The sequence below is a fragment of the Drosophila serrata genome, unplaced genomic scaffold (assembly GCF_035046125.1).
Source record: "Drosophila serrata isolate PLE 108 unplaced genomic scaffold, ASM3504612v1 contig_281, whole genome shotgun sequence".
Lineage (NCBI taxonomy): Eukaryota > Metazoa > Arthropoda > Insecta > Diptera > Drosophilidae > Drosophila > Drosophila serrata.
This window is the reverse complement of record NW_028257179.1, coordinates 39709-52362: the sequence shown is the minus strand read 5'-3', so window position 1 is coordinate 52362 and position 12654 is coordinate 39709. Positions and strand designations below refer to the sequence as shown.

General features: G+C 41.4%; 1 protein-coding gene across 1 annotated transcript; it reads left to right on the top strand.

Annotated features, from left to right (window-relative positions):
* Positions 1 to 8526: 8526 nt before the first annotated feature.
* Neurochondrin (neurochondrin) lies at positions 8527 to 11155 on the top strand. The gene has a single exon (XM_020962696.2). It carries the CDS (start codon positions 8801 to 8803, stop codon positions 10970 to 10972), a length of 2172 nt encoding a protein of 723 aa, XP_020818355.2. The 5' UTR covers positions 8527 to 8800; the 3' UTR covers positions 10973 to 11155.
* Positions 11156 to 12654: the final 1499 nt, after the last annotated feature.

The following is a 12654-nucleotide window of genomic DNA, read 5'->3' as shown; positions in this document are numbered from 1 at the left end:
AGGATGCTATTCCATTTGCGGTTGCCTCATCCAAGGAAATTAGTTGCTCATAGTCGAGGCATCCGCCAGAGAAAGTGGAATAGATGGAGGCGAAGGAGCCACAGGCGGATGTACGTAACAAGAGTGTTAATCTCATTAATTAAATACATTTATTGTGTTAGAATTAAAAATATCTTACGAATGTAATTGTACCAAGAAAGAGCTGATACGTCAATTATTATATTATTTCGAAAAGCTACCAATAATTAAAATTCAAGCAATATAACGAATTGTTGTGAAATTGATAAAAATGTATGCCCTACAGAGATAACTGACATTTGATCGGCAATTAAATTCAATACTGAGAGCTTTATCTAAGCATAATTAATACGTTTTCTTTAAGATTCTCAGACACAAACGCTTAAAACTTCTTCTCCTATGCCCATTGGAAAGGGAAACCCATTTAAATGCCGAGAAATCCCCTTCAATGTAGCGCAACATTCACGCTTGACAGCCGAGGAAAAACAAGAGCAGCAATCAGCGGGTAGATGGGCGGGGGTGAGAGCAGTCGGAAAAAAAAGGGGCGAAAACGGGGCGTGGGAAAAGGGGGGTTGGCCCATAAACCAGGCACGCCACCGCCAATCAATAAAACCCCGAAACAACTGGCGCTCTGGAGCATCAAATATTTGTAGGTCTCGGCCAAAGTTAAGATGTGGAAAATCCCCCCGAAAAAACAGTCGAAGCATTAAAAGTAAACGCTGTGGAAAATGAACGATGTTTTTCCTTCAAACGTGGCCCCGGCATTGGACGAGATTTGGCCGTAATAAACACAAACAAATGAAATAATTTCGACTGCAAACAAAAGGGCATAAATTTATATGTACGTTTATGGGTGTATATATATAATATACATATAATTCTAGCGCCGGTCCGGTCCAAGAATGCTTGAATCCGAACATCTATATGTACGCCTATCTATGTATAATGTATAATCCAAGGGGAGGGAGAGGCATAGACAGCGGGTGTCCTGGTTTGGGCCGACGGCCTTGTCCAGTCCGCTTTGCTAAATTACGCATACGCACAGTTGTGCCGCTTGCGGGAGGCGCCATAATTCATGACACACGGCACTCGGCGCACGACTCACGGATACGAATACGGACAGGGGCAGGACCAGGACCAGGACCAGGACCAGAAAAGCGGGGGAAGACGGACACAGCCCACGGATATGGCCTGCGATGAAGACATCGTCTACGTAAATTGGTTTAAGCTGACGGCAACGGACAGCCCACCCAATCGCCCAAGCTCCGCACTCAGCATCCCAGGATCCTCCCAGGGCATTCAGTGGCACACCGACTTTGACCTATTGCCCGGCCACGCAAAACTGGCACAGAGAGTGGGGTTTATGGATAGTGGGGACTTTAAGAGGATGGGGAGACTTGCACTGAACAAAATACATGATATTATTTAGCTCTTTCTGCACGTTAACCCAAAAAAATATTTATTAAGTGTCAGTGATTAATTTGTCATTAAAAATTCTAGATTAGTGCATAATGGCTATGTATATATATAGGAAATTTTATAAAAATCTGTTGAAAACTGCAAAAGTTGTAATTGTTGTCTTACAATTTTCCTATTGTTCATTTGGCAGCTATATATATATATGTATATATATAGTCCACCGATTCGCCAAACTCCTCCTTATATTTTCGTAAAATTATATAGAACAATAACTCCATAGTCTCATTGAAAGAGCTTGCTCATGTTCCAAAACACTTCTGGCACATCTGTGCATATGATTCTCAACTGGTTCTAACATCTCCGGAACGAAGTGACTGCTGCGGCCAAGTCTAGGAAATGTGTTGTTTCAAAAGTTGCAAGTCATTGTTTATTAGTGTTCAAAGTTAGTTACTGATCATAGATACTTACTGGTCATAGATACTTAATGATCATAGTTACTTTTTTATCATAGATATTTACTGTTCAGAGTTAATTACTGATCATAGATACTTACTGTTCAGAGTTACTTACTGGTCATAGATACTTACTGGTCATAGATACTTACTGTCCGGAGCTACTTACTGCTCATAGTTACTAAATGCTCATCTCGCACATCTGTGCATATGATTCCCAACTGGTTTAAACGTCCCCGGAACGAAGTGACTCTTGCCGGCCAAGTCTCAGATATGTGTTGTTACAAAAATTGCAAGTCATTGTTTATTAGTGTTCAAAGTTACTTATAGATCATAGATACTTACTGGACATAGATAATTACTGATCGTTTTTACTTACTGGTCATAGATACTTACTAATCATAGTTAGTTACTGGTCATAGATACTTACTGTTCAGAGTTAATTACTGATCATAGATACTTACTGTTCAGAGTTACTTACTGGTCATAGATACTTAATGTTCGGAGCTACTTATCATATTTACTAAATGCTTATCTTGCACATCTGTGCATATGATTCCCAACTAGTTCTAACATCTCCGGAACGAAGTGACTCCTTCTGGCCAAGCCTCAGATATGTGTTGTGTTACAAAAGATGCAAGTCATTGTTTATTAGTGTTCAAAGTTAGTAACTTATCATAATACTTACTTACTGTTCATAGATACTTACTGATCATAGTTAGTTATGGCTCATTGATAATTACTGACCATAGTTAATTACTGATTATAGTTACTTTCTGGCCACATATAATTACTGATCATAGTTACTTACAGATCATAGTTACTTACTGGTCATAGATACTTACTGATTAGAGTTACTTATAATACCCTGCAAAGGTTTAAAACTATATTATTTCGTCAATATTTTTCTTCACTGTATCGGGTCTAAGCAAACAAATGAAAGGCAAATACGGCTCTCTCTCTGGTCCTGGGGTCCTGCCCAAAAGGTTATGCCAAATTACGAGAATTTTTGAGGCTCAGCAATAACAAGCGCATTGGCCTGGCTACCGGCAGGAATTCCGACCCGCCTACTCCCAGTACCTTTCCTGCTGTGCCAAACACCATTTGCGTTGGTGCTCTCTCCCATTGCTCCTTGCTCCCACATTCTCCTCTTCAGATATAAATCATTTAAATTAACAACTTTTGGTTTATTAACAGAATTTATTGGCAGCCGTTTCAGCAGCCTCAGCTTGCCGTCCGTTATTGTTGTTGCCGCTGAGGTGAACACGTTTTGGGTTACCCCGGCCACCCCCCAAATCCAGTGATCCCATTTGGGCCACCCACCGATGCCACCACCTTGTGACCATGGATAAACGGACGGTTTGCCTGATGATTTGTTATTTGTTAGTGAAATGATAATAGCAACAAATGAGCTTTTATTGTTCCAATGACCGAAAAGGCCTTAAAGCCGCGTCGTCATTGGCTTTCCGTTTCGATATAAATTCATGAAGGATAAGCCATTCAAAAGGGGATTTGCATAATTTGTTGCCGACTCCTGGGCTCCCCCCACCGATTTCCCATTTGGCCCAACTTCCTCGGTTGCCACTTCTCTTGTTGCTCTCGCACAATACAACTCAAGTGAACAATGGGGCCACAATTACAAAAGTTCTACCCGGTGATGACGACCCATACACTCAACAGTATAATGAAAATGTATTCATAAATTGTTAAATATGATTAAATATTAAAGTGGGTAAAAAATACATTATTACAAATATTTTATCCCTTAAGGATTGCTGGAAGAAGTTCGAAATTTGAAGCACATAATCGATAAAACCTAAAAATTCTTGGCTTACCAATTAATGGAAAGGTAAATACCACATCACCCATGTTTGCCACAAATAGTTGGTAATGCATTAAGCAATATTGTGGATATAATATATCTATCATTACTAGATTTTCCAAATATTTCCTATCGGAAAAGAGTAAAATAATACTCAATCAATTTTCCAAACATTTCGTATCGGAAAAGAGTAAAATAATACTCAATTCTGAATATCACATAATTTTTGTTCCGTGCTCAGTCATTCACATTCGTAGTACAGGAAAGTCAATCTGTTCAAAGGCGCTTCGAGGGAATCGGTTAACTCGCTGAATCCTTCAGGAAACTACGCTTCAATCCGCCTCAGCTGCCTGTCGCCCACATTAATCAGCCATTAATATTGTGTAAACCAAAACCGTTTACAGCCGGCAGATGCCTTTCTCGAAAATATGATTGTTTTGTGCTGCTTCTGTTTCTGCCGCCTTTTGAAATTTAATTCTATTCGGTACGCTGGAATTTTGATTCGGTTTTTGCATTTAAATTTAAATATAAATTGACACGTGCCAGGCTGTGCAAACAATCAGGACACGCTCGCCGGCGAAAAAGGTTCGAAAGTGGGGAAATCGAAACTGCGCGAACCGGAGGAACAACGATGTGCACGTGTATGAGTGATTATTTTGAACTCATCTTGGGGGTGGCCAAAGGTCCTTGGGTGGCAGGAAGGTTTAATGCACACTTTCATGTGATTTTGGAAACAGCTGTGGGTTTTCTTTTGGCCGTGGGGGAAAGCAGTTCCTTATAATTCCAAAGTGTTTTTAATTGTAACAACTTCCGCTGGGATTTTTCCGGGAATGCGTTTAACCGAATAAATTCTGGGATTACAGGAGAAATTCATTTAACAGTCGAGATTCTTATTGTATTTGAAAATTTGTTTCCAGAAGCTAATCAATCTTAAGAGAACTTTAAAAGTTATAAGAAGAGATTTGAATTCAGTTCTAGCATAGGCAGTTTATGTTTAGTTTTTATTTCACAATTTAAATGGCAAATTTAAATTTTAGTTTGTTATTTCACCTGAATTTATTATGGCTTCATTATCAACAGCAATAAACTGGTTTTTGGTCAATCATTTAATTTACACAGCTTGCTTTCTTTAATTATGATTAGCCAATTTACCAGTATCAATTATTAATAATAATAATACCAACAGGTGAGGAACGAGCCATCAGAATCATCAACGATATTAATAATAAATTGCGCAAATATTTTCCCCCACAAAATAGGATCAATATTGTGCGACTGTGTTTACCGAGTCGTTAGCTTAAATTGTCCTATTATTAAGAATATAATGAAAGCAGTTTGCTTGTATAAAATGTCTTTCGCCGCATAACAAAGATTAATTTCCGTCTGCCGCAAACTTCGTTGAACTTAAATGGAACTCGGCCTGAACTCTCGGTCCCATCGAAAGCGAAATGATTCGTTGACCAACTTAAAGCTCGTAATGACAGACAATTTATTTATTTTTGTATTTTTTGGTTTTTTTTGTGGGTCCCGGCTGCAAATTGGACCAGTGCCACGCCCCCAAAACAAACTCGGCCTGGGCGGGCCAGCCATGATGATGACAATCACTGAATGTTATTGACGACGACCGACCAACCAACCGACCGCCCCGTCAGCCAAAAAGTTGAAATCAATGTTGATGATCTCTAGGCCAGCTAAAAGTCGAAATTTTCTCATTGTTATCTATGCGATTTCGCCAAGCACAGAGTATAGGGGTCCTGGGTCCTGAAGGAGGCTGCCCGCAGAAGTGTCGCCATCGGAGGCTTCGATGAAATGGAAAATATAAACAAAATCATTTGTCAAAACATTTCGAAACGGCTCTGCAAAACTTTGGACAGCGGTACGAAAATCGATGCGCGGTGCCTTCGATTCGCACAAAAGGCGGCGTGTGAGAAACGGAAGCGGAATTGGAAACGGAAGCACGAGTGCCAGAGCGAGTGCGAAGTTCCACAGAGTCCTTTGGGGGTCCTGCACATTCAATTGAGCTTACATGGCAACCAAATGTGTGAATTTCAAAGTTTGAAACAATTATTCCGGATAAATGGTTCAACTAGTTAATTGGTTGAAGTTAAACAACAAATCTTTAGATGGAGGGACAACGATTAAAAAAATTGAAAAAGATTTAAAAGGTATCAGTGACTAAAATATACCATATTTTTATAATTATTACACTACATTGAGAAGAAAAAAATCAAGGTAGACTTGATTACAAAGGATTAGTTTATAATATAAACCCCTTGTCCCTTAAGTACATGTTTTCAAACTTACCTTTTCACATGAACACCTTAAACAACAGCAGTTATAAGACCTCTTTATTACATTTGTAAAGTTAAGTAGGATATTTAAAGTGCTTACTGTATTTTAAAAGTCTTTTTTCTGGGTGTATCATACTCCTCCTCTCATATTCAAGGGTTCACTTTCTTCCTTTCGACTTGGACTTGGACTTGCTCTCATGATTAGTGATAAGAGTGTTTTCTTTTTTTCTTGCTCTCAATCTGCCTGGCTTTTCCTTCTTTTTTTTCGTTGTCCTTGCTTTTGTGTCCTCTGTTTTTCTGTTTTCTTTGCTGCCTCTGGACCGAACATCGTTTGTCAAGCGATTTATTTCAATTATTGATGTTGATGTTGCCTTTTCTAGCTCTTCCTGGTTATGTGCCCAGCTAGATAAGGACAAAGTCCAGTGATGTGTCCAAGAAAGTAGCCAGTTTGTGGGTAATTTTTCGCAATTCCCATTGCAAGGCTCTTCTGATTTAAGCTAAATTTTCACCGCAGCCTGAGAGTAGGCAACGGCAGTCCGGAAAATGGTCGAGCACCCACACAATTGTGGAGCTTAGTTACCAAATGAGAGCAAATAAGCAAATGAACGAACATCCACATGGCACTATGGATGCCCAGCATATTTCCGCTTTATAATTATTATAATAACAATAGCGGCGGATTTGACCCGGCACATAATTAGTGAAATGTAAAAATTAATCAATTTCGTTATAACCCAATTATTGAAATTGCTAGCAACGCAATTAAGCCGCGTTTGCCCAAAAACGGTCAACCGACCACATTCAACGACCACTTGGCTCATGTTCGCGGCCGGACCGCCAAATATAATAATAACAAAGGCAATTGCAAACGGCAGCGCCAGATATGGGATCCGATTTTCACTGCTGCATCTATACATTATGCATATATATATTCTCCTGGTTCTCTGATATCTGGCGGGGATGCTGCTGGTGCTGCTGGTCCAGACAAATTTGCATTTTGTGCGCGGCAGTAAATAATCCAGAATGGATAAAGTTTTTCATTTGCATTATGATCAATATGAGGCCAATGGCGAATAACCGAATAACCGACTTTTGCGGCCCCGAAATCGTGTTAAAGATTTAATGGCCAACGATATATGTTCATTTGTGTGGAAAGAGCGAGAAATGGCCAGAGATTCCGCTCGTCTTAAGGCCAAATTTCGTGAATGTGTCGGATTGTATGCCTCATTAGCAAATAAATATGTAAAATTGTGCTAAAAGAATTAAATGCCAAAAGAATAAATAGCCCCCATGATGTCTCTGTCCACGACGTTGTCATTGTAAAATATACATAAACAGATGTTTCAGCGCAACAAAACAGGAAAAATATATAATAATAATTATAAGCCAAAACATAACAGTGTACGTCATTTAGTAAAAATAAACAATAAATCAGTATGTGTACAGTTAAAATAAATAGATTTGCGAAATGAGTCCTAATGAAATACATTTAATTTGAAACAAAGTGCAATGTGCAATTAAATTCATTGACCCCAGCATGAAAATGCAGAAAGCATCACATTCAAATTAAATATGCAAATTTGCGATCCATATACGCGTATAACAATGTGTCTATATAACTAAGTTAATTGTTAATTTATGTATTTAAAAATATGCGTACTCCGAGCACTCATTCCCGCTGCACCAGAGTGGTTTATTTATATGTCTGGATATTGATCGGACACACCTATGTACAAACATTTATATTTATATATATCCGAATAGATAGTTGTTGCCACATAGGGGAGCTTATGTACGTGCCGCGGAGAATGCAAATACGTATTCAAAATATTCTGGAAGAAATGCAGCCGGCGGCGAACATTTCACAGTTGACTAAAATGTAAACACGAAAAAGTCGGAAAAACGAAAAATCATTTTCTAAATATACACAACGATACTCAGGAGAATGAAAAGCCGGAAAACTTGAGAGAGAAAAAGTGGGAAAGTGGAGAAGGAAAAGCAGAGAGCCAAGAGCAATGCATTGGTCATCCGTTTGATTTCGAATGTTTTTCAAATAGGCCGAAGAAAATGGGAAAAACGTATGCCAAAAAGAAGATACATGAACCGTGAAATACACTTTTAAATGTGCATAACATATATCATTTAAAATAAAATTTGTTACCTGTTATATACAGTATTAAAAGACATAATACTGAGCAGATTTCTTACTTCCTATGGCGGTTATATGGTTTATGATTTAATATTTAAATATGTTACATGCCTTTACGACCTCTAAATTAATGTTTACTTATTAAGTTTTAAAGACAATAAATACTATTTTCTTGAGCAACTACTTTTACTACTTTTCATATTAACAACAAAATACTAAGGAAAAATTAAGAAAATATTATTGCCCCTATAGATCCTCAATTGTATTTTCCCTGCTTAAGCAAAGTGTATGATATGTATAAATAAATTGTGTGTAGGTTTCCCCATTCGAACGACAACAGCTGCACAGCTTTTGGAAAATTGGGAAAGCCACTCGTGAGTTTTCCGCTAACAGAGATCAGTGCGCGAGAGTGCGTCGTCGAGCAAAGACACGGAACGCATTAGCCAGAACCCAGAGCCCAGAGTATCCGGCGGAGAAAGAACCAACGGGAAGACTGTAGCCAAGTGAAAGTGTGAGAAGATATATTTATAGAAGGCCACGCTGCGCACATACCACAACCACATCCATATCCCCAGCGAGCAGTCGCTAGGTATATAAGACTATACATAGGCGATCCGTGAGATACACACTTGGAGAGTCGGAAACCAGGATGACGGACGTGCCGGAGCCCGTGCGCAAGTGCGCCAACCTGTTGAAGGGCACGCGCAGCGACACAGAGAAGTTCGCTGCTCTGTTCATGGTCACCAAGCTGGTGAAGGGCAAGGACTGCAATGCGGAGGGCAAGAAGCTGCTCTTCGAGGCCATTGGCTTCCCCTTCCTCAAGAAACTGCTAGTGTCCAAGGATCTGCCCAGTGACTGTCCCCCGCTGGTGTACAAGAGTGTGGCCCTGTCCATTCTCACCTGCTTCTGCCAGGAGGAGGAGTTGGCCACGCACAAGGACATCATCGATGCCATACCCACGCTGCTGGAGATCGTAGAGCAAGCCGACGACGAGGACTACGAGGACAACCTGATAGTGGTCAGCGAAGCCTACAGCTGCTTGAAGAGCATCGCCAGCCATGAGCCGGGTCAGCAGGCTCTCCTGGCCACCGGTGCCATTCCCAAGATGTCCCAAATCTACTCCGCCCAGAGCTTCCAGACCGATGAGGCCCTGCATCTGATCGTGCTGCTGGTGAATCAGTTCGGAAAGATCTCCTGGCCCGAGGATCCCACCGCCTTCCATGCTCTTATCCAGAGGATCGCACTGGACATGGAAACCGACCACACGGACAGGAAGTACGAGCTCTGCCGAATTCTTGCCGATATCCTGATCACCTGTCGTAAGGAGATTGTGATTAATTCCCTGGAGGGTCAAATCTGGCCAGAAAGCTTGTTCAAGGGCTGTGGCGACATCCTAAAGGCCAAGATCGGACCCAAGCAGAGGGATCCAGCCCTGCACCTGATAGCGACCACTCTGCAGGTTCTGGGCATCCAATGGGCCTTCATGGACGAGCAAAAGCAGTTCTTCCTGCAGCTGCTCCAGTTGGCAGCCATCGAGGTGCGCATGCAGATGGATGAGAAGAAGCTGGAGACGACCTTCAAGCAGGCGGATTTGCTCTCCTGCTGCTTTGTGATCCTGGAGCAGTGTATCGAGTACATGGCCACCGACCAGTTGGACCTGGAGCCCAAGGAGAAGCAGACCACCTACACGGCTCTTAAGGGTGCCTTCAACCAGGTCGTGGCTGTGTTAACCAGAGTTAGCCAGGATAAGATCAGGGACAGTGTTAATCCCCGGGACAAGAAGTTTGTGGTGGCCATCGTGAAGGTTCTGTCCGCTTGGCTGGCCCAGGAAACCACGGCCATGAGACCGGCCATTTACAAGCTGTTGCCCTTCATGCTGAAAGTGGCCAACGAGAGCTTCCATGATCTGAAGACCTGGAGGGCGGGCCCCAGGGAGGGCGAGCCGCCCATCGATGTGCTGAGGATCATGCTGCCGGCCCTCTGCCACTTTGCCGTGGAGGAGGAGGCCAGGAGGGTGCTTTTCACCCACAAACAGGATGAGGTGCTCTTGGAAGCCCTGGAGTTCTACTTCAGCATTGCTCACTGGAAGAGGCCGCCCATTCCTAGAGCTGAGCGCTTGAAGCGGATGAACGAACCGGATCCGGTTCCCACGCCGGAGCAGCAGGCGGAGATGAAGGTGGCCAGGACAGCCATCGTGGCGCTGTGCAACATCCTGATGAACTTCACGGTTCTGGAGCCCAAGAAGGCCGAAGACGGACCCACTTTTGCCAGCCTGCTGAAGCTTGTGGTTGAGAACCTGCCCGAGTTGAAGGACACCCCCGATAACCTGGTGATCCACGGAAATCTGGCGGTCCTGGGACTACTCCTCCTGAAGCAGCAGTCCAAGAAGGTGAAGCAGAATGACTTCTCCATCTGTCGGTACATCCAGGCCACCATTCGCTTCCTGTGGGACGCCTACAACATTGACGAGAGCAACGACCCCACCGCCCTGGTGGTGTCCATTGCCTACAAGGGCTATTGGTCGGATCTCTCGGAACTGTGGTTCCTGGGCATGCAGACCATGTGCGGAGTGCTACCTCTGGTGCCCTGGCTATCCGAGTTTGCCCTGGAATCCGGCTGGGCCGAGGGCATTGTGAAAACCCTGAAGAAGGTGAAGATCGGCACGCTTCCGGCCAATGTGAAATCCGCCTACGAGGACTTCCTCTCCCAGCTGGTGGACGTCAATGGCGATGTCCAGGCTGTGCTTAAGAAGGCTGATGCCCTGCGCGTGTGCCGCAACCACAGGATGATGGATCTGGGCAAGAAGCTCTTCGGCGACTAAGTCCAAGTACTCTTCTTTCTCCGCGAAGGCATTTTTTGTGTGTGATTTGTGAACAAGCGAAAAATGGAAATATTTTGTATGGATTTTATTCCATTTTATATGCTCTATTTTAATGATTAAATACCTAAATTTATATAAAAACAAAAAAAAAAAAAAATAAATACATCCATTTTTAAAAACACATCCGGACATAAATTTCGTTTTCAGTTTTTGCTTCTCTCCTCAAAATGTTTTTTCGGCATTCATTCAGTTTCATTTTCGTTTGTTCAGCTACTCTCGATGGGATTAGTTAAAACTTTTGCTTGTTTTCATTCCCGTTTTGTGTTTTATTTTCGAACAATGGCACGATATGTATGTATATATATACAGTCGGATATAAACTAGGGAAACACGTCACACATTTGCTTGTTTGACGGAGCAACAAATTTGTTTGTCAGCGAAGAGCGCAGTGCGAGGATGACTAGTGCATCGGGTGACTAAAAATAATACTAATAATAAGTGAAATTTAATTAAAAACTTGTAGCATACGTTTTAACCAAAACACGAACATAATAATTGTGTGTTGTGACTCGGAATGACAACTATTTCGACTGTACGAAAAGTTTGTGCTGACATCTTATTCCGTGTGTCATTTTTTTCCAGAGGATGAGATTTGCTGACAATACTACCATCATTTTTTAGTTTTTTGTTATCAACATCAGAAAAAGTCATAACAAGGCTTTAGGAAATGAATCTGTTTTAGAGAATGCTGGATGGAATAGTTGACAAAACTTTATTATGTTGAGTTCAGAAATTTGTATAAACTTCATTAAATACAATCTTAATTTCCTATGGAATTTAATAAAAAACCTTAATAACATCATTATTATTTTTAAATACTCTCATTATTATTAAGTTTTTCTTTGTCATTCATTAATTACCATAAATCGCAGCATATTCTTTAAATTAAATAATTGTTAAATGAAGTGTATTTTATACTTCATTTGTTTATTTGTACAACTCCCATCCACATTCTTTATTTTTTTTGCATTCATTAACCGCATTTTTTGTGTCATTTATTATTTTTTTTTCGAAATATTTGCTCTTTGTTGTTGTTGTTAAGGACACTTTAAAATTACTACATTAACCGTCGTTTTTTTATTTAATGCAATGTGCCGGTGGAAATTATTTTCCATACTCAATGTGCTTATAAAAGTGTTGTCATTAAAGGGCTTGTCGGTTGGTCCTTGGATTTACCGCGACTTAGTCGGACACATATCCGTATCTGAGCGGATTTGCCCCGCTGAGATGCTAAATTGCTTGTTAGCGATGAATGAAATAGAGCGAGGAGCTGGAGCTGGAGGCAGCAGCTGGTAGCAAAAGCAAAAGCCGGGCATAAATCTCCAATAAATCTTAAATACATATTGCGATGCCCGTCCCGGGGCTCGCTTCTGGCCCAAGGAATACATATTAAACGAAAAGTATCGCTCAATCGTGCTATCCGCCACTATGGGGGAGGTGGGTGGAACTCTCCTTTCTGCAGCCTAAACACCTGCCAGCCATTTCTCTTCCATATCTAAGGGAGAGTGGGGCATTGGGGTTTTATTACGATATAATATTTTATTGTGTACCTTTAGATGTTGGGATATTTGACTCGCTACATTTGAGTTTCAACCCTTTTTGGCCATACTTTTCAAACGAGG

Bases quoted from the DNA above. Each gene is read 5' to 3' on its own strand.
- Neurochondrin (XM_020962696.2), top strand. From the start codon at position 8,801: ATGACGGACGTGCCGGAGCCCGTGCGCAAGTGCGCCAACCTGTTGAAG.